The sequence below is a fragment of the Notolepis coatsorum genome (assembly GCF_963971535.1).
Source record: "Notolepis coatsorum genome assembly, chromosome: 17".
Taxonomy (NCBI): Eukaryota; Metazoa; Chordata; class Actinopteri; order Aulopiformes; family Paralepididae; genus Notolepis; species Notolepis coatsorum.
Window position 1 is genome coordinate 53,111,360 of NC_140181.1, and position 21,285 is coordinate 53,132,644.

Sequence of the window (21,285 nt, forward strand, 5' to 3'; positions counted from 1 at the left end):
ACCCCTAAAAACAGATTTCACAGTTCACAAGTTCACAACCAACCCCACAAGCATATATACACAGTGAACTTTAGTGAACTGATTTTTATTTCCTCTTTTAAATGACATGATAATTACAGCATACAAGCTGTCTCCTTGTGAGAAATCATATCCTGTGCCGCCTCTCAGATTCACAGCCACATGTTTCAAATGGAGTTGAAGAGCCTTGATGAGGCTCCCGTCGATAAAAGTGGTGAAGGGAGCTTGGAACGGGAGGAAAATCAGAGAGAGACATCCCATAATGTCAGCCCTCTCCTTGACGACCCGCGGAAACCTCAGAAACCATGGCGACAGTCTCGCTCATTTGTCAAAGGTCAGACCAAACTGAGAAATCGTTAGGCTCCGACCCAATCAATAGAACATCAAGAAGCTACTTGGAGGAAAATTGTTCCATGCTATTATGTCCTAGAAATCCATGTGACTGTGCACATGTACTGTGTCCTTAAAGGTGCACTGGTACTTCCATGCATCCGTGTATGTCTTTCCTATGGTCTATGACAGTCTAATCTGTGAACATGAACAACGTCATCCCAACCATAGAAATCAGAGAACTTCAGAGTCTGCTGTGATGTCATTAAGATGTCAAACCTGGATCTGGTAGTTAGACAATGGAATTGGAGACTGGTAACAATTTTTTTTTTTAGTTATTATGGGCAAATGAGCTCTATATTCTATCGGTTCTGAACCAGAAAATACACGTGGCTGCTCTTTCAGTTGCCATCCTTCCTTATTCATTCTCTGTAAGTAGTGTTCCCCTTTAATGGGGAATACCACCCATTTTAACAATACATATATGATATTCCTACACTGCAGGACAGTTCTGTCCGTATTTGTGAACATGCACTACTCTTTCCTAAAGCTATAGAAAGCAGAGAGAGAACCCAAAAATTTCTGATCTGAAAATCTGGGAGACAATCAGTCAGGTGCTGGCTTTTTGATTGTGAGCTATAAAATGTTTGTGAGTTCTCAAATTTATAGTTTTAGGAGAGTTGTGTATGTTCACACATATTGAATCAAATGTCCAGGGGCACAGAAATGTGTGAAGATTGCAGTGTGGCACCCTGCAACACTGCTCCCATTATTGACTTTGTTGACCTGCAATTTATTGATTAAGATATAGGTTTTTTCAAAAAATAAAATTTGTTTTACGTGACTTTTGAGGCAGTAAAGGATTTGTTTACATTTGTTATAGTTGTTTGTTTATTTGTTACATTGAAGTAAAGCAGACCTGTATTTTGAGATATTTTGGATTATGAAAGCATTAACTCTATAAGAATGTAGAATAAGGTGTGGATTGTAGCTTTTATTCAACCCGTTCAGGTGTGTTTTCTATCTTATAATTCTACCAATCTATAGCTGTGTTAATAAAATTCTCTGAATTATAATCACACCAGTGTGATTGTGCATCTGAGAGGGTTAAAGTATATGGTTGCTATGTGAGGGTCACTCGTGTGTTATTGTGTGTGTAGAGTGTATGGTTGCTATGTGAGTGTCACTTGTGTGTTATTGTGTGTGTAGAGTGTACTGTATAGTTGCTATGTGAGGGTCATTCATGTGTTATTGTGTGTGTAGAGTGTATGGTTGCTATGTGAGGGTCACTCGTGTGTTATTGTGTGTGTAGAGTGTACTGTATAGTTGCTATGTGAGGGTCACTCATGTGTTATTGTGTGTGTAGAGTATATGGTTGCTATATGAGGGTCACTCATGTGTTATTGTGTATGGTTGCTATGTGAGGGTCACCCCTGTGTTATTGTGTGTGTAGAGTGCATGGTGAAGGTGAGGTGTGTGTTGGGATCAGTGGGAGGGATGGAGTGGTACGGCTTCGCTGCTCTGGGCATCCTGACTGCTCTCCTCAGTTTCCTCATCGACCTCACTGTGGCAAAGCTGCTGAGAGGTACACACACACACACACACGCACGCACACACACACGCACGCACGCACGCACGCACGTACGCACGCATGCACACACACACATGTTGTGCACAGAAACACACGTACACACATCATTTACACAATACTGAGTGATTCAATAAGTATATGATAAATGAGGCCCCCCTCCACTAGGGAAGAGAGCCCCTTAATTTCAAAAACGAATTACAACCCTGTAATGAAAATTAAGCTTCTTAGTTTACAAATAAATGCTGACTGAATTAAGGCATGTTTAAGGGGTCTGCAATGTTTTAAGTACTCCTTTGTATTTTTAAGTGTTTTTAAGTCCTGTTGCATTTTCAAAGACTGTTGTCTCTCTCTCTCTCTCTCTCTCTCTCTCTCTCTCTCTCTCTCTCTCTCTCTCTCTCTCTCTCTCTCTCTCTCTCTCTCTCTCTCTCTTGTGCGTAGCCCACCAGTGGTTGTACGTGACACTGAAGGGCCATTGTCTGCTGCAGTTCCTATGTTGGACCCTCTACCCGGTCTCCCTCTGTGCCCTCTCCTCATCTTTCTCTCACAACATATGTCCATTTTCGGCTGGTATGGAGGAGTTACACAAAGCAACCTTTTCCCCAACCCATCAAATATGACTCATAGAATGTCCCAAAGCTGCCCGGTAACAGCAGTATGAATGCCAAATGGGTCAAAATGGGATCTGAATAGAAAAGGGTAGATCTCCATTTTTGCTCTGGATTTTTGGGGAGATATATTTGATCAAAATGGTAAGGAAAAGGGCATATAGAAAAACTCAAGGGAGATATTATCCTCCAAAGGAAGTAACATTTAAAATGATCTTATAAGCCTTATTATCAGTAAGCCTGTCCCAATGAAGCCATTAGGCAAGGATGGAATATGTCATACAGATGAAATCTTGGGTAGCTTTTATAACTTTACTGTACTTTACCAACTAAATTGTTAATGTTGTTAAATATACCAAGCAGCAATATTTTAAAATGCAGCACTTTCACTTAATACTGTGCACTATAGGGGAATATCACTTAATAATTAATAAAAAAAAATTGTCGTTATATTATATTATATTTAGTCGTTATGCCAATTCCCCCCTGGTTGTTGCGCTGTCCTACTGTCGGTCTGGGAAGGGTGGACTAACACATGCCTCCTCCGATACATGTGGAGTCGCCAGCTGTTTTTTCTTAGACACGGCACGACGGGTATGGGGATAAACAGGAAAACAAGCAAAAACTAGGACTGACTGGGTTAGCTGAGAATACAATCTGGCATCGTCTTGCAGTATGAGCTGGGTATTAGTAGCCAGGTGATTGGTGATCGCAGCTGTGGATGCTTCGGAACATGCCTCCACACCAGGTTCCAATCCTGCAATTACTCCCACTGTCACACCCTATTCCTGCCTGTCTACTCTCTCTCTCTCTGATTACAGGCGCAGAGTCAGATGTGTGTCAGCCCAGGGAGCAGCTGATTGACATCTGTGTGCTGATTGCTTCACCTACATAGACATAGACCTGGCTCAGATGTCATCATGGTGCTAGATCGTAGCTTAGTATTCTCCAGTCAGTCTTGGTCTTTAGTGCTTTCCGTTGCCCGTTTACCCATGTCTAACCCTGTGTTGTCCTCCTTTCCTTCAGTCCTCCATCTGGCTCCATGTCTTGTTCTCTACTCCTGGATCCCACGTATGACCTTGGCCTGCCTGACCATTCTCCTTGCTTACTCCCCGGACTGTCTGAGTATCTGATCCCGTGTTTACGACCCCACCCCTGTCTTACTACCCTGGTCCACATATGTCCCCTGGACTATACGAATACCTCTTCTGTGTATGACCTACCTCTGTCTGAACTACTCAACCCTTCTTATAATAAAATATCCGTAGTTTGGGTTATACCAAGACCTGTCTGCCTGTCTCTGTGTTCTGCATATTGGGTTCAATACGTTCAGCTGTGACAGTACGATCTGGCCATGGAAACGAACCCAGCAGACATAGAGTTCAGACAGGCTCTCCTGGGCCAAGGCGCCCTACTGGGACGCGTCTATGCTTTAGGCAAGTGGCTTGTCCTTCCGTTTTGCGCTCTGATTGGCCATGCACGTTTCTGGTCATGTGACATGTGCGCCCAATAGCGTGACGAGCTGTGTCTTTGCCCATTTCCGCTACTACCTGGCGTTCTATCGCCAGGTATCGCCATGGCTCAAACCAGCAACGCCGGACAACAGCGTCTCTCCATCGGACAATTTCACCGTCCTGAGAGCAGATCGCACGGCAGCCTCTGGGAAGAGCGTCGGAGGTGGGGTCTGCATCCTCACGAACAATCTCTGGGTTAATCCCAAGGAAGTACATGTCCTCTCAAGTTCATGCTCCCCAGATATGGAACATCTCCAGATCCTGTGTCGCCCGTATCACCTACCCCGTGAGTTTACCGCGGTCATTTTATCCGTCGTGTATATTCATCCACAGGCAAATACCGGCAAAGCGCTGGGGGAATTACACGACCACATCAACAAACAGCAGATCAAGCACCCGGAAGCCGCGACGATAGTGACTGGTGATTTCAACCAGGCAAACCTGAAAAAAGTGATGCCGACTTTTTTCCAGCACATCGCCTGCTCCACAAGAGGGGGAAACACACTCGACCACTGCTACACCCCGTTCAGAGCTGCCTACAAGGCTGTAGCGGCTCCGCCACTGATGGGCTCTGTAAGCGCGAGCGATCACGACTCCATCTTTTTAATCCCAGCATACAAACAGCGATCACGCGAAGCCGTCGTGTCACGTGAGACAAAAAAGTGGGCTGACGAATCAGAGGCCGAGCTCCGTGACGCGTTCAAGGATACAGACTGGGACATGTTTGAAGGAAGCGCCAGTGACGTCAGCGAGTATGCTGATACCGTTGTAAGCTACATAACAACAGTGGCAGACGGCATTGTCCCCACAAAGACGGCGCGGGTTTTCCCAAACCAGAAACCTTGGGTGGACAGCACTATAAGAACAGCCCTAAACTCACGCACCACGGCTTATAACCTGGGCAGAGAGTCAGGAAATATGGAAGAATACAAGGCTTCAGTCTACACTCTGCGCAAGGCTGTTAAACTTGCTAAGAGGACATATGCTGAGAAACTGGAGACACAAATGGCACAAAACGACACAAGAGGCTTGTGGAGGGGACTGAAGACAATAACTGACTACAAAGTCAGCGCCCCCGCAATGGGGAGCGACGACGCCTCTCTAGCGGACAAACTCAACTCCTTCTACGCTCGGTTCGGTGTAGACAGTGTCGCCGCTAGCCCTCTGGCTAGTGACGTCACTGGCGCACCGGCTGTTGTGGAGGGGGGGGGGCAACCGCGGGGGGGCGGGGGCGCTCTCTCGTTGTCGGAACACAGTGTGAGAAGAGCATTTATGCAGGTGAACACCAGGAAGGCTGCAGGCCCAGATGGTATAACAGGACGCATACTTAAGTCCTGTGCAAACCAGCTTGCCCCGGTGTTCACCGCCATATTTAATCAATCCCTGGCGGAGTCAGTAGTCCCTGCCTGCTTCAAGATGTCTACCATCATCCCTGTACCGAAGAAACCCTCCCCAACATGTCCAAATGATTACAGACCGGTGGCACTCACCTCTGTGGTCATGAAATGTTTCGAGAGGCTGGTCAAGGACCACATTTGTGCCTCTCTCCCCAGCGATATGGACCCTATGCAATTTGCATACAGGACAAACAGGTCCACTGATGACGCGGTCTCCCAGGTACTGCACAGCACTCTCTCCCACCTTGACCGTCAGAAGGGGGGCTATGTGAGACTGTTGTTCATTGACTACAGCTCAGCGTTCAACACCATAGTCCCCACCAGACTGGTGGACAAGCTGATCGAGCTAGGCCTGAGCTCCGCCCTGAGCGCCTGGGTACTGGACTTTCTGAGTGAAAGACCCCAGGCGGTCAGGGTGGGGGGTCAGACCTCCAACACCATCACCCTGAGCATCGGGTCCCCCCAGGGCTGTGTTCTAAGCCCCCTGCTGTACTCACTCTACACACACGACTGTGTGGCCAAGTTCAGCTCCAACTCCATTGTGAAGTTCGCCGACGACACGGTGGTGGTGGGGCTGATCTCGGACAACGACGAGAAGGCCTACCGGGAGGAGGTTGAGGTACTGGAACGTTGGTGCCAGGACAACAGCCTGCTCCTGAACATTGGTAAAACCAAGGAGCTGATCGTGGATTATAGGAGAGGACAGCGGGAGACACACACACCACTGAGGATTAACGGGGCTACCGTGGACAGGGTGAGCAGCTTCAAGTACCTGGGGGTCCACATCTCAGAGGACCTGACATGGTCAACACACATAGGCACAGTAGTAAAGAAAGCGAAGCAGCGCCTCTACCACCTGAGACAGTTAAGGAAGTTCAGAGTATCGGGGAAGATACTTCAGTCCTTCTACTCAGGAGCTGTAGAGAGCATCTTGACCGGAAACATCACTGCCTGGTATGGGAACAGCACGGCACAGGACAAGAAGGCCCTACAGAGTGTGGTGCGCTCAGCCGAGCGTACCACGGGTATTGCGCTACCTCCCCTGCAGGCTCTATACAACAAGAGGTGCAAATCCAGAGCCTGCAGGATAATGAAAGACCCCCACCACCCCAATAACAGCCTGTTCCAGCTGCTGAGGTCAGGCAGACGCCTGCGAATTCTAGAGACTAAGACGGAGAGGCTTAGGCTAAGCTTCTTCCCCCAGGCCATCAGAGCCTTGAACAATGAACATCGAGAGACACAGAAACTGAACTATCCACACACAAGTACATACACGACACGCACGCTGAGCACGCTCACACACTAGCAGCCACTTTAACACTCATGCCGCACACACGCACACTTATGGCCAGAGGAAAGGCCACTTAAAATAGTATAACATCAGGAACAGTGTATTGCACTACTAAAGCTAACTAGCATGTCCTATATGCTCTGTAAATACTAATGTACAGATACCGAGATGGCACACCATGTACCTGTTTATTGCACTGTTTTATTGGATTCTATTAATATGTTGTACCACTGTATTTTATTGGATTCTATTATATGTTGTACCACTGTATTGCACATCGTCGCGGGCAAGACCAGCCGCATTTCATTGTATACCTGTATGCCGTGACAATTAAAACTCTTGAATCTTGAATCTTGAATCTTGAAATGCTCTAAGACAAACTCTAACCATAACCAACTTCGAAAGAGTGCCTAAGCTTAACCGACGAAAGAACTTGCCGTCACGCTCTAAGACAAACACTAACCATTGATTGATTGATTGAATTGATTGAAAAGTTTATTAACAGATTGCAGAATGGGTACAGTACAGTACAGCTCAATACATACAATTGTTAAGGGGATGCAGACCAGAGAAAGACTTTCATCTTGTTTACATCAGGGTCCCCCATTTTCAATTCATCATAACATATATGACATACATGACATACAGATAGACAGTACCATAACCAACTTCGAAAGAGTGCCTAAGCTTAACCGTCCAAAAACTTGCCGTCCCACGATTGGCGCACATGTCACATGACCAGAAACGTGCGTGGCCAATCAGAGCGCAAAACGGGAACGCGGAAGGACAAGCCACTTGCCTAAAGTATAGAAGCTACTGGGACAGCACGATCAGACACTTTCCCAGGTGGCAGAGGGACTAAAGACCATGTTTGCTAGGCAAAAGGAACTGTCTGACTCAATACTTGCAGTTAGAGACCAACTTGCTGAGTTGTTTCCCGGTGCTCCTACCACAGGGTCTTTTGTTACCGCTCCTAATCCCCTCATTACTCAGGTCATATGTAACCCTCCAGCTCTGTTGCTACCGCTTGCTGCCCATGCTCTTGAGCCTCACATCCCACCTCCGGCAAAATAGTCCGGAGACCCTAACACCTGCCAGTTTTTAACCTCTTCCACCCGTGGAATATTTTCTGAAAATCCGCCTAAAATATATACCTAGGTAAATTGAATATTGCTCCACTTCTACAAGGTCCATTTGCATATTCTTGGTATCTAGGGACATCTATGGACCTCAGGGAATGTATTCACAGTGTCATAAATATTGTGTCTATTACTAGGCTTGCTTAAATTGTGATGAAACAAAGGAGAATATGAATTATGATTTTTCTTTGCATCTTTGACAGTGAATAACACCATGCTAATAATGACCAACCCGCCACTGATCTCGTTCAGTACCTTCTTGAGATCATGTGTACAGAAAATCTAAGGAAATGAATAAAGGGAAGATGATTAAACAGAAGGTTCTGTAGATACAGTACTGAATTCTCCCATCCGGACCAATGCAATTTGAAATAGTATTATAGAATATAGAATAGAAGGCTTATAAATTACCTTATTATAGCCAATTCACACATTTATATATACATATATTATCTTTCAAAGTTCAATTTGGATTTAGTATCACCAGGCGTGCATAAGAACAGATAATGAAATCTACTGTAATCGACTGTACTTTTTTATTTTCCCCACAGTGCAACCATTTTGAAACTAATTTCAGATCTAATTGTTCCTACATGTTAACAATAGGGAAGAGAAACTAACTGCCTTTCAATATTTGTCAAAAACTTTACCTTTTGTGGCTTATTATCCCGAATAATAATAATAATTATTTTATTATTTATAATTATAGTTATTGAAATAATTCATACAGAACTCTGAACCTTGAACCCCATAGAACCTTACAGGAAGTGTAGTTTTCCAAACTTCCAACGCAGAACCAGACATGTGGAAGTCTGCTACAAAATGGCAGCAAAAAAACTGCCATTGTTAATCTGTTAATAAACTTTTCAATCAATTCAATCAATCAATCAATGGTTAGTGTTTGTCTTAGAGCGTGACGGCAAGTTCTTTCGTCGGTTAAGCTTAGGCACTCTTTCGAAGTTGGTTATGGTTAGAGTTTGTCTAACGCTATTTTTTTACCAACGGATTTCCAGTTCCGCGTTGACGCTTCCAGGCCGCGTCTATTCAAATCCCAACTGGTTCATGCGTCGGCTACACGCTGCTTTAATAACACTGCATTATCGAGACAGCGCCCCTATGAGGATCTGGCAATGAATTCCAAGTAGGGGTGCACCGATGTATCGGTCGGGTATCGGTATCGGCCGATAAGTGCCTTGTTGACTGCAATCGGCCTATCGGCCGATAAGCTCGAATGTGCCGATGGCAGTAGCCGATAAATTCAGTCGCATCCTGCACATTGCACAATGCCGGCCCCGCCGCCCACCCCCACACACACACACACAAGCTACTGCATCAAAGTTACTACTAAATATTCAACATTCTCTTTTGAGACTCCGCTTCAGACTCTTATCATTTGGCACTAAAAGCTAAACATTGTCACCGATATGGCTGTCATTAATTGTGTACGTGAGGTGGTCACTCAGTGACGACGCTAACAGGAGCTAGGTTAGCTAGCATTAGCTACCGGGAGATGCAAGACTAACGTTACTGGTGAAAATGTGATTTGCGTTGGAATACTCCTTTGCCAACTTGCTGTACTTTGCTTGCAGGTCTGCAGCCATTATTGCTGGATTATGAATAGCCCCAACTTTAGCCAAGGTAACGTTATGGCTAAACCTTTAACAATAGTTAACGCTAGCTTTCGGTTAGCTGTTCAATGCTATTAATAACACAACTCCCCGTCAACACCCTCTCTCGGGAAGATGGCATTTAAGAAAGTATCTGCTGTTAAAATGACACAAACATTCGTTTTGTGGCATTAACGTTATATAGTTAGTGTTACACGTTCAATAACAAGCATATTATTTACCCGAAGATAGCAGTAAACAAGGTATTACTCCGTTAGTCCGTTCATAGCTCAGTTCCATTCCGTTGCTCATTCCGTACCCAACTACCCATTCTGCAATCTGTTAATAAAGTTTTCAACCAGACAAATGTATAGAAAGGCTTTGTTTTATTATAACATTTGTTGCAGTAAAATCATTATGTCTCATTTTGTCATGCTGTGGAGCGCTGGTCGGCGGGCCGGGCAGCTAACGTAGCTACGTTAAGTTTGTTGTGCTCTCGCAAACAGAACAATGGCGGCATGCCCGAAAGTAGAAAATGAATAAACGCTTGCCGATTGGTGGTAAGGACAGCAGGAGGTGGGTGCTAGCGGTGTGGCGTAATTGGCCGAATCGACTGTCAATCAAAATGGTTATATTGCATTGGCTGAGAGCTCTGGTTGAGAGAACAGTATCCATCTGCAGGCCGCCAGACGATACTTGAACTGATACAGGCTACTGGGAGAGGGATAGTGCTACATGGCATGGTGGAATTAATACCATAAACATATTTCTTGATGTTTCATTTTTTTAAGTAAGTAAAGAGGCCTATAAATACAAACATACACATACAAATATACAGTAGTTTCATTAAAAAAATATATATATTACAAAAAAATATATAAAAAAAAAAAAATATTAAAAGAAATTACAAATACTATACAAATAATACACAAATATCGGTATCGGTATCGGTATCGGCCGATTGTGTTACTTGAACAATCGGTATCGGTGGCCAATTTTCATATCGGTGCACCCCTAATTCCAAGAGTAGGGTAAATCTGCAGTGCCGCTCCGCTCTGTGACATTGAGTAGCCTCGGTATTACAATGGAATAAAAGCCAAAACAACCTTGCAGTTGCAGTTACACTCCCCGCCAGCAGGGGGTGCTGGCGCACCCGCCGCACCCCCACTTCCCGCGTCCTTGCTTGACCAAATCGAAAAGTAAATCTATCTACTTTTATTAACACTTTAACACTTTTAACCTATTGCTAAACTAACATATTGATGATAATATACATTCTACATGCTGTTGTGACATGTTTATGATGTTTAAACTTGAATACGTTTGAAATAAAAATCGCTACTTTTATACAACATACAAAATATTGATTCATGACCAGATGTCATTTCGGGACCGGTACCGGTCCCGTCGGGTGGAAGAGGTTTTATGTATGTTAGCTTTTTTCTTTTTTTTTATAAATGTTTTTCTTTTCTTTTTTCAAAACATACATAGAACAAGACATCACAATACAGTAGACTTAATAACAGAGACACTAACAACAATAGCACTAACAATAATAACAACAATAATGACAGTAAGAATAATAAAGACATAATATGTAGAGTTGTTCCGATACCGATACCAGTATCGGAAATGCCTCCGATACTGCCTAAAATGCTGGTATCGGTATCGGCGAGTACACCGAAAGTGTAGCCTCCGATCCCATGACGTCATTTATCTCCTGCGGAGAGTGAGGATTATAAAATGAACGTGTTTTAAAGTGTGATGCTGTTTGTCATTTTAACAGCAGATACACTTTCTTAAATTCCATTGTCCCCGACAGAGCGGTGTGACGGGGACAAACAGCATCACACTAAGGACAGGATGTGTTTTGCTTGCTGGTGTTATTATAGCATTAACTGAAAAGCTAGCTAGTTGGAACAACATCCGCTTTAACGTTACATCAAATCAGATGATCGCCTGCCCTTTCTCCAGGACCTGACACTGTCCGTCTATCAACAATAATGCACCCACGGTGAATCGTATTTAAGTCAAGTAGCTACTGACTAGTAGGGATGGGTACCTTTCACATTTGAACCGATACGGTACCGGTACCTGTGAATCGATACCGGTACCCAACGGTACCTTTTTTCTGTACTTTAGTCTAAAAAAAATTATTTACCTACCTCAGTCGTGAAAAAAAAAATCCTAACTTCAAATAACTACAATTTCGACCGTTTTCGGCTTGCCATTGCTCCAACTGCTTTGTTGTTGAATCAAGTCAAATCCTAGGTAAGCATATATTGTGCATGTGAACGTTGACATGAAAAGAAAAAAGGTAAAACTTTTTTTTTTCTTTTTTTTGTGGTATCTCACTTGAATCGATACTCGGTAGTACCGACGTGTTTCGGTTCGGTACCTCAAAAGAACCGAATTCGGTACCCATCCCTATACTGACTAGCGTTAGCTGACTAGCGTTATCAAATGTCAATGCGGAGAAGACGAGCTAGGTCAGCTAGCTTAGCTTGATAACGGTACCTTGGCTAAAGTTGGTGCTATTCATAATCCAGCAATAATGGCTGCAGACCTGCAAGCAAAGTACAGCAAGTTCCAAGTGCCAAAGGATAAGAGTCTGAGGTAGGGGTGGGCGATATATCGAGTATACTCGATGTATCGCGGATTGTTCTACCCGAGATGTAGTACTGTACTATATCGCGAACATCAAGTATTTAGTTTATATGGCGCCGCCCGCGGCCGAGAGACACTCGCAGTGCTTTCCTCGAGAAGGGACGACGGAGCTATAGGCTAACGTTAGTGTAGTCAGGGCTGTACGACGATATAATGTTGCGGCTGTAATTTCATTAGACAGACCAGCGCGGACCTTTAATAACATGTAATTTAATTGACACGAGCAATGAGCTAACGGTAGCTGCTAACCAAGGTATCCATTAGGATTATGCTAAGCTAACTTGCGATAGCTGCTAACCCTGGTAAACGGTCAAAGCGGACTCCACAAGACTAGTTCCATTCGTGAGGAAAGGGGGTGGGTTATATTGACAACGCTTGACAACAGCAGTTTAAACATAACTTCATATTTATTAGTTATTCGTTTCTGTATATCATTCAATTTCCATCTCCGTGTGTCTCCATCTCCATCTCTTCCTGTTTACATTTGAGTGTGACGTTATCACTTACGGCAGCTTAGACGATCAAAACGCGAACCTAGAACAAACACCGAGGGGGGGGGGGGGGGGAGGGGGCTGGCTCTCTTGTTCATTCTCGCCCCTCTCTCTCTCTCTCTCTCTCTCTCGCTCTCTCTCTACATTCAATGATTTAAAGTAGCCAAACGTTACAGACAGTATAAATACTAACTGGATAGTTGATGATATAAACATTTAATTTCATTATCTGAAATATTCTAAAATCATTAAGTCTGCTATAAGCCATTATACCTTTGTGTGTGATTATTATTTTCTCACAGTAGGGTGTGTATATATATACATATATACAGGGCCGCCTGGGAGAAATGCGAGGCCCTGTGCGAGATTTAACGGTTAAAATTTAAAGGTTAAAAAAAAACGTTTTTTTTTTAATTTTTTTTATATACAGTCAACATATTCTTAAATAATAGCGCTGCCCGAGGCGGGGCATGATACAGTCAACATATAGCAAAAGAGAGAGCGAGAGAGAGCTCCCGTTCTACAGTCAATATACAGTGTACACAGAGAGAGAGAGAGAGAGAGAGACACATTGGAAAGAAATTGAAATGCTATTTGGCCCTAAACAGAGAGTACACAGTGGCAGAATACCTGAGCACTGTGACTGAAGATCCTTGACTATGTACAGACTCAGCGAGCACAGCCTAGCCATCGAGAAAGGCCGCCATAGGCAGACTGTGTGTGTTAGAAAGAGAGAGAGAGAGAGAGAGAGAGAGAGCATGTGTGTTAGAGAGAGAGCATGTATGAGAGAGAGAGAGAGAGCACATGTGTGTGTGTGTTAGAGAGAGAGCATGTATGAGAGATCCAAAAGGACAAAGATCAACACTTAAATCCAAGAGAGAGAGAGAGAGAGAGAGAGAGAGAGAGAGAGAGACACATTGGAAAGAAATTGAAATGCTATTTGGCCCTAAACAGAGAGTACACAGTGGCAGAATACCTGAGCACTGTGACTGAAGATCCTTGACTATGTACAGACTCAGCGAGCACAGCCTAGCCATCGAGAAAGGCAGCCATAGGCAGACTGTGTGTGTTAGAAAGAGAGAGAGAGAGCATGTGTGTTAGAGAGAGAGCATGTATGAGAGAGAGAGAGAGAGAGAGAGAGAGAGAGAGAGAGAGAGAGCATGTGTGTGTGTGTTAGAGAGAGAGCATGTATGAGAGATCCAAAAGGACAAAGATCAACACTTAAATCCAAAGAGAAGAGGGTCTATACCAGAGAAACCAAAGCAGCAAGGAGCCAATGGCCGACATCAGCTAAATAGGCTAGCCAGGTACTGTGACACCAGGCCACACACAGCTTTGGCCAACGGCCCAACGCTACCCAAGCTACACAAACGACCAAGACATTCACACACAGCACATGTCGTATCTCCAAATGTTGTGAAGTAGCATATGTTTTGCCTGGAAAAAAACATCGTTATTAACAAAACATTCGGGAGGGGAAGGAAGGAAGAGTGGGGTAATGTCATGACATTTTCATTAATCTTACCTGCACCAAGGAACGCAGGGCGAAAGGCCGCAACACAGGTCTCCACGTTGACGAAAGGCCTCTCGCTGTCGGGACAAAAATAAGCTGCTGCCAGAGCCTTGTCATGGTGCAGGCCCGACTACATCTTCTGTCAAAGATGATGTCGTAGTCAGAGTGCCAGAACCCCCTGCTATTCTCACGGCTAATGTCAATGGTCGTAGCACAAGCTAACAGCTAACTCAAGGCTAACTGATAGCATCAAACGAACGTTCCCAGCCGAGCGCAGCCGGCAGTTAACGTCGAAGCTAAACAGCTAACTGGCTAACAGTTAGCTCAACCAGGCTATCGCTAACCATTAGCTAACGCAGAAGCAAGCTATGCGGCTACATACAGCCAGGTGCTGACACCAGGCACACACCGTTAGCTACTAGTAGTACTACAATAGCTAGTCGGCCAGTTTAGCTCCAGAGAGAGAGAGAGAGAGAGCGATGTCCACGGCGGGAATAGAATAGAGTTAATAGAATAGGTTAAAAACTCACCAAACGTCCAAGAGGATGGAGACAACCGCGTGGAGTTGACGAAGTTCATCTGCCAAACGACCATCCTCTTCATCTTGGCTGCAGGTTAGCTAACGCTAGATAGCCTTTAGCTAAGCTAGCTACTAGCCGACATCATCATGGGCCATGGCTATATCCCGACTGCATCATGACAAGGCTCCGGCCATTTGTCCCGCCTTTCGTCAACGTTCCTTGGTGACTGACCGACTGATAATGACCGACCTTGGCTGGCATAACTAAGCATAATAGTCAAAAGCTGCACGCGCGAAATATTCAAACGCAGCTGACTCTTCTTCTTCTTCTTCGTTTAAGTTTCCGGCGGCGTACTATGATGTAAGTAACCACTCCCTTCGTTGAAACCAATAGTATGTCTGCTGCAGAGCACCAGAGCTCCAATAGTGACCCAGGTGCAGACCCAGGAACAAGTCAGACACATTCTACAAACGTGTCTAATGTGAAATATATAAGCATATAAGCAAAACTAGATTTTAGGGTTAAATCAAGCATTTTTAAGTAATTTAGAGGAAATGTAAAAATATCGCGATATATATCGTGTATCGCAATATAGCCAAAATATATCGCGATATCATTTTTGGCCATATCGCCCAGCCCTATTCTGAGGCGGAGTCTCAAAAGAGAATGTTGAATATTTATTTTGCATCGAAAATCACAACATAAATGTTAATACTGGCCAGAGCATCTGCTACTAGCTGGGTAGCAAGTGCAACAACGTCTAACGTCCATGCGGATCATTGGAGTAGGGCATATCTGCAGTGCTGCAGCCCCATACTCATTGATTAATGATACTAATACTAATCTATATAATCACCTGTTGTTGAATAAATACCATTATTTTCTAGTTATTACTAAAAAACAGAATATATAAAACAGTATATGTAGCTGTAAAAAAAAATATATATATAATTTATATAATATACTTTAAATTTTTTTATGTATGCACTGGTATCGGATCAGTATCGGTATTGGCCGATACACAAAGCTTAGGCATCGGAATCGGATCGGGAAGGAAACATCTCTAATAATATGTATGTTAGCTATTTTTTTTTTTTTACCTTCTCTTTCTCCAATTTTTCTCTGTTTTTCTCCCCGTCCCAATTTTAGTCGTTGTGCCAATTGTGTCTGACCAGGGTCCTCAATTCTCCTCACAGTTTTGGTGAGCATTCTGCACTCTGATTGGAGCTTTGGTGAGTCTATCGTCGGGTTTCCATCCACAGTCCAATGGACATGGAGACTGCTTTGCAATGTATTGTTGCATCTAACCCCACTACCTGGAGTCGGCAGCTGGTCTGGGTCGAATACGCACACAACTCGCTCCAGAGCTTGGCCAACCCCCACTTTTGCCAGATCAGGAGGTATAGGTTGTCCACCGGTGTCTTCAGACTTGGAAGACAGCTCTGTCCACTCTACTTCGCTCCGTTTCCCGGTACCAGCGGCAAGCAGACCATCATCAGACCCTGGTTCCCCACTACCGTCCAGGTCAGGAGGTTTGGCTTTCTACTCGCAACCTTCCTCTCAGAGTGGAATGCCACAAATTGGGTCCAAAATTCATTGGTCCTTTCCGCATCAATCGGATCATCAACCGCTCCGCTGTGCATCTCTGGCTGCCTCACTCTCTACGCATCCATCCCATGTTTCATGTTTCCCGGATCAAGCCTGTTTCTTCCTGTCCTCTGTCCCCCCTTACCCCGCCCCCCGGATTAACGATTACCATCCCGCCTACACGGTCCGGCGGCTCCTGGACATGCGCTGTCAGGGCAGAGGTCTCCAATATCTGGTGGACTGGGAGGGGTATGGACCCGAGGAGCACAACTGGATTCCCCAACGGTTGATCCTGGATCATTCTGTCATCACAGAGTTCCATCGTGACCATCCTGACCTCCCCAGATGTGCGCCACGTTGAGAGGGGGGGGGGGTACTGTCACACCCTATTCTTGCCTGTCTACTCTCTCTCTCTGATTACAGGCACGGAGTCAGGTGTGTTTGAGCCCAGGGAGCAGCTGATTGACATCTGTGTGCTTATTGCTTCGCCTACACAAAGACCTGGTTCAGATGTCATCATGCTGCCATCAATAGCTTAGTATTCTCCAGTCAGTCGTAGTCTTTAGCGCTTTACAGTTCGTTTTTATTATTATTTATTATTCCATTGCCTGTGTCTAACCCTGTGTTGTCTTCCTTTCCCTCAGTCCTCCATCTGGCTCCACATCCTGTTTGTTACTCCTGGATCCCGTGTATTACCTCCGCCTGCCTGACCATTCTCCTTGCTTACTCCCCGGACTGTCTGAGTATCTGATCCCGTGTTTACGACCCCACGCCTGTCTTACTACTCTGCTCCACATATGCCCCCTGGACTATACAAATACCTCCTCTGTGTATGACCTACCTCTATCTGGACTACTAGACCCTTCTTATAATAAAATACCCGTCATTTTGGTTATACCAAGACCTGTCTGCCTGTCTCTGTGTTCTGCATGGGTTCAATACGCTCAGCCATGACACCCACACCCACACAGAGACAACGATACTAGGAGACAGGGGACATGACACCCTCATCACTTCCTTAAGTTGGCTGCATGGCTATATGGAAAACCTTTTTATTAAAGTTAACTATTACTCACAGGTGTTAGACAAATGTAGTTGATAGTGGAGTAAAAAGTTAGGTTTTTGATTTGAAATGTGAAGTCATTTATTAGTATTGAAATTGAAAGGGCGGTTAGGTGGCGTAGCGGAGATTGCGTTCGTCACCAACCCCGGAGCTGTGAGCTGGATTCGCCTGTGAGCTGGATTCACAGCTCCGGGGTTGTCACCAGCTTGGCTGGCCGTTCACACTAATACAATTGGCTGTATTAGAGGGTGGGAGAAGCTGGCGGGGTGGGTCCGGGTCGTTGTAAACAGCGACTCCTACAGTTCGGTCGGGGCGCCTGCTAAGCGCGGATAGGACCTGAGTGGGATAGTGTGATCCTTCCACACGCTACGCCCTCTCAGGGAGGATCCGCGCTGCCAGGTGAAAAGAAGCGGTTGATTGGCTGGACGTGTGTCGGAGGAAGCATGTGATAGCCTCCACTCTCCCAGATGATCTGACTGTGGGGGGTAAGTGCGCAGCGACCAGGAAGGGGATTGGGAATTGGCATACGACTAACATTGGGATGGGAGAAAATCGGAGGAAAAATGGAGGGGGAAAAAGATCAATAATAAAAAAAAAAAAGTATTGAAATTGAAGTACTCAAGCAAAGTACCTCATAATCCACCCCTGGTAATATAACATACATATGTAATTTCTGTGGTCTACAACAGCCCAAAGCTCCTCTCCATGGAGCAACTCCAAATTCTACTGCTTGAAACTAAAGTCCAGTGGTTTCTTGCTTTGGGAGATTCTTTGTGTTCATAAACATTGACCGGGCTGTCCTAGATCAAAGGAATAACATACATGAAGTTCCCTTATGAAATGTTCCCTTTTGATTACCTTAGCTAGCTAACTTAGCTAGCTTACCTTCCTCGCCTGCATAATGTTGTTTATGGTTAGTTATGACAAAGGAATCCTCCTCCAGGTTCTGGGGTTCCAGAGGTGAGGACTGTGCTGTCTGGTGTGGACATGCCTCACTACCTGTCCCTCACCAACCTGTTCGTAAAGTTCCTGGGCCTCACATGTACACTTGCAGCCGGCAGCACTGTCTTCCTTGGAAAAGTGGTACAGTGCTTTGTTTAATCTCATGCCTGAGCCACAAAATGCTTTCGGAATTTGTGTATAATAATGTCTTTGTCTTTTTTTTATAGAGTTTTGTATGACACATTTACATTCCAGGGTCCGTTTGTGCATCTTTCCACCATGGTGGGCGCTTACCTGAATCATCTGTGCACCCTCATACGAGGCAACAAGGAGGTGAATTCATGATAGCAGAGAATAAACATAAATAACAAGTATGATAAACTTAGTAACATCATGATAATTGGCAATAATGTCCATTTATTTTTGTCACAACAAACCATTACACTATGTCTTTATCTAAGGACAAAGCTGATGGAGAAATGCTGGTAGTGGCTGCTGCAGTGGGCGTAGCTAGCTGCTTTGGAGCTCCCATCAGTGGTGTGTAAGCCATAGACCAGGGGTTCTCAAACTTTTTTATACCACGACCCCATTTTATTTAGGATTTTCTTTGGGGATCCCACACTTAACACTTTGATTGCCAGGCAGCAGGGGGCACTGTGGGCCTTCAGTGCCAGCGTTCTATTCAATGGAGAGAATGGCGTGTTTGCAGTGCTAAAAACTATATTAAATATTATAGCTATGGATCTAATAACGTTATCGATTGTCAGTGAGTTTCTTCCAGTCAACATGCAAAAAACAGATAATTTTTTCATCCGTACATTTCCGTTTTATACCGTGGTGAATATGAGTATAGTTTCAGTGATTCTGAGTAATCCCATGAAAAGACACGAAAACAGCGTTTTATTGGAATTCACTTATCACGTTGCCATTCCTCGCTTGGATCAACAATCAATCTGAAATCAATGCTAAATTATCGGTATTATCTTTCGTCATGCACGGATGAAAGGGGGCTTGCAGCGGGGCGCCCATTCGTGCCGTGATGTGACCAACGGTACATGGCCCACACACATAAAACACAGACACGTTTCGATCGCGGGGGAAAAAATATCAGATCAACGCAAGATCAGTAATATAGAGTCCTTACCTTGTCTCTGATGTAATGCAAAAAGAATAATCCAATTATCTGATCGCCATTCCAGATATCCACAGCGATCCTGTCTCCGACGTTATCTGGCATTGCACATGAACGGGCGGGCAGGGTCAGTTGTCCAAGCCATCCCTACAAGCACTTGTTTTGCCGGAGTGTTTAGGACCCGCCCCCACGCCGCAGCTCGGTAGAGAAAATAAACGACATTGTTTCAAATGGAGTACAATAGCGGCCGCAAGGCGGTAGGCGGCGGTATTGACCGGTATGTGTCTCAGACACATTCAGTACAGCATGCACAGGCTGCTCCGATGAATTATGAATGGCAATAGCCAATAAAAGAAATACCGAAACAGAAACGTAGATCTACGTTTCCGGCACTCAAGCGCTGGACCACAGAAACATAGATCTCCGTTTTCGGTATCGCATAATTTTTACTTTTAATTAAGGAATATCAAAATAAAAGCACACATTGTTGAACTTTATCATGCACATGCATATTTATTAGAACATTTAATTACAGCACTATGTTATCAATACACATTTATAAAACGAGGCATATTTAGCCAAAATATGTTGCCAGAACATTAACTTAACATGCAACGGCCCACATGTGGGCCCTCTTGAGGACGATTTTCCCACTGGCACTTTGGCGACCTCTAGTGGCTCGGGTGTGCATATTTTGTATACAATATATATATATCGTTACCTGTCGATAGCCATCTCAGGTGACAAAATCCGTTCGGCGGTTCTCGAGTTACATGCCGAGGCGTGTGCCGAAGTACACGTATTGCACAAATACCAGCCTTGGGGCAGCCTTGGCTCTGGAGTCTGATGCCCTCACCAGTCTGATGTCTGGCCACCGGGGAATAAGCTTTTCCTCCAATATGGGTACAGGGGTACGTATCTGGCGGCCCAGCATCAATTGGGCTGGACTGTATCCTGTTGCCTGGATGGGAGTTGCTCTGTAGCTGAGAAGAGCGAGTGCTGGATCCTTCTGTTTCAGAATGTGTTTAGCCGTCCTCACTGCTCTCTCAGCAGCTCCATTTGCTTGTGGGAAATGTGGGCTCGTTGTGACATGGTGAAAGTCATAGTCCTTTGCAAACTTCTGAAACTGATGTCCACAGAACTGAGGCCCATTATCCGTCACCAGGGTCGTGGGACAGCCCCACCTTGCAAAGATGGCGCTGAGGCGAGACCTCACTGTGGCGCTTGTCATGTTTGGTAGGTAGAATACAGTAGAATACAGAACGAACACAGAGTCCAGAACACAGAACGACCCGACAAGGACTGGAGGGGAGTCTGCAGTCTCAGGTCACAAAATCCGTTCAGCGGTTCTCGAGTTACATGCCGAGGCGTGTGCCGAAGTACACGTATTGCACAAATACCAGCCTTGGGTCAGCCTTGGCTCTGGAGTCTGATGCCCTCACCAGTCTGATGTCTGGCCACCGGGGAATAAGCTTTTCCTCCAATATGGGTACAGGGGTACGTATCTGGCGGCCCAGCATCAATTGGGCTGGACTGTATCCTGTTGCCTGGATGGGAGTTGCTCTGTAGCTGAGAAGAGCGAGTGCTGGATCCTTCTGTTTCAGAATGTGTTTAGCCGTCCTCACTGCTCTCTCAGCAGCTCCATTTGCTTGTGGGAAATGTGGGCTCGTTGTGACATGGTGAAAGTCATAGTCCTTTGCAAACTTCTGAAACTGATCTCCACAGAACTGAGGCCCATTATCCGTCACCAGGGTCATGGGACAGCCCCACCTTGCAAAGATGGCGCCGAGGCGAGACCTCACTGTGGCGCTTGTCATGTTTGGTAGGTAGACGAGGTCGATATACCTTGAGAAGTAGTCGACTACAACCAGGTAGTT

The 21,285-nt window shown here is 45.0% G+C and overlaps 1 protein-coding gene across 1 annotated transcript in view; it reads left to right on the top strand.

Annotated features, from left to right (window-relative positions):
• Positions 1-647: 647 nt before the first annotated feature.
• clcnk (chloride channel K) overlaps positions 648-21,285 on the top strand; it is a gene marked incomplete at both ends in the record, with an annotated part of 103,442 nt that continues 82,804 nt past the window's right edge. Inside the window, 6 exons of the mRNA XM_084333454.1 lie at positions 648-663; positions 1,802-1,933; positions 2,378-2,506; positions 18,278-18,417; positions 18,532-18,609; positions 18,738-18,813. Coding sequence (XP_084189580.1) covers positions 648-663; positions 1,802-1,933; positions 2,378-2,506; positions 18,278-18,417; positions 18,532-18,609; positions 18,738-18,813 — 571 coding nt within the window. The remainder of the gene's footprint in view (positions 664-1,801; positions 1,934-2,377; positions 2,507-18,277; positions 18,418-18,531; positions 18,610-18,737; positions 18,814-21,285) is intronic.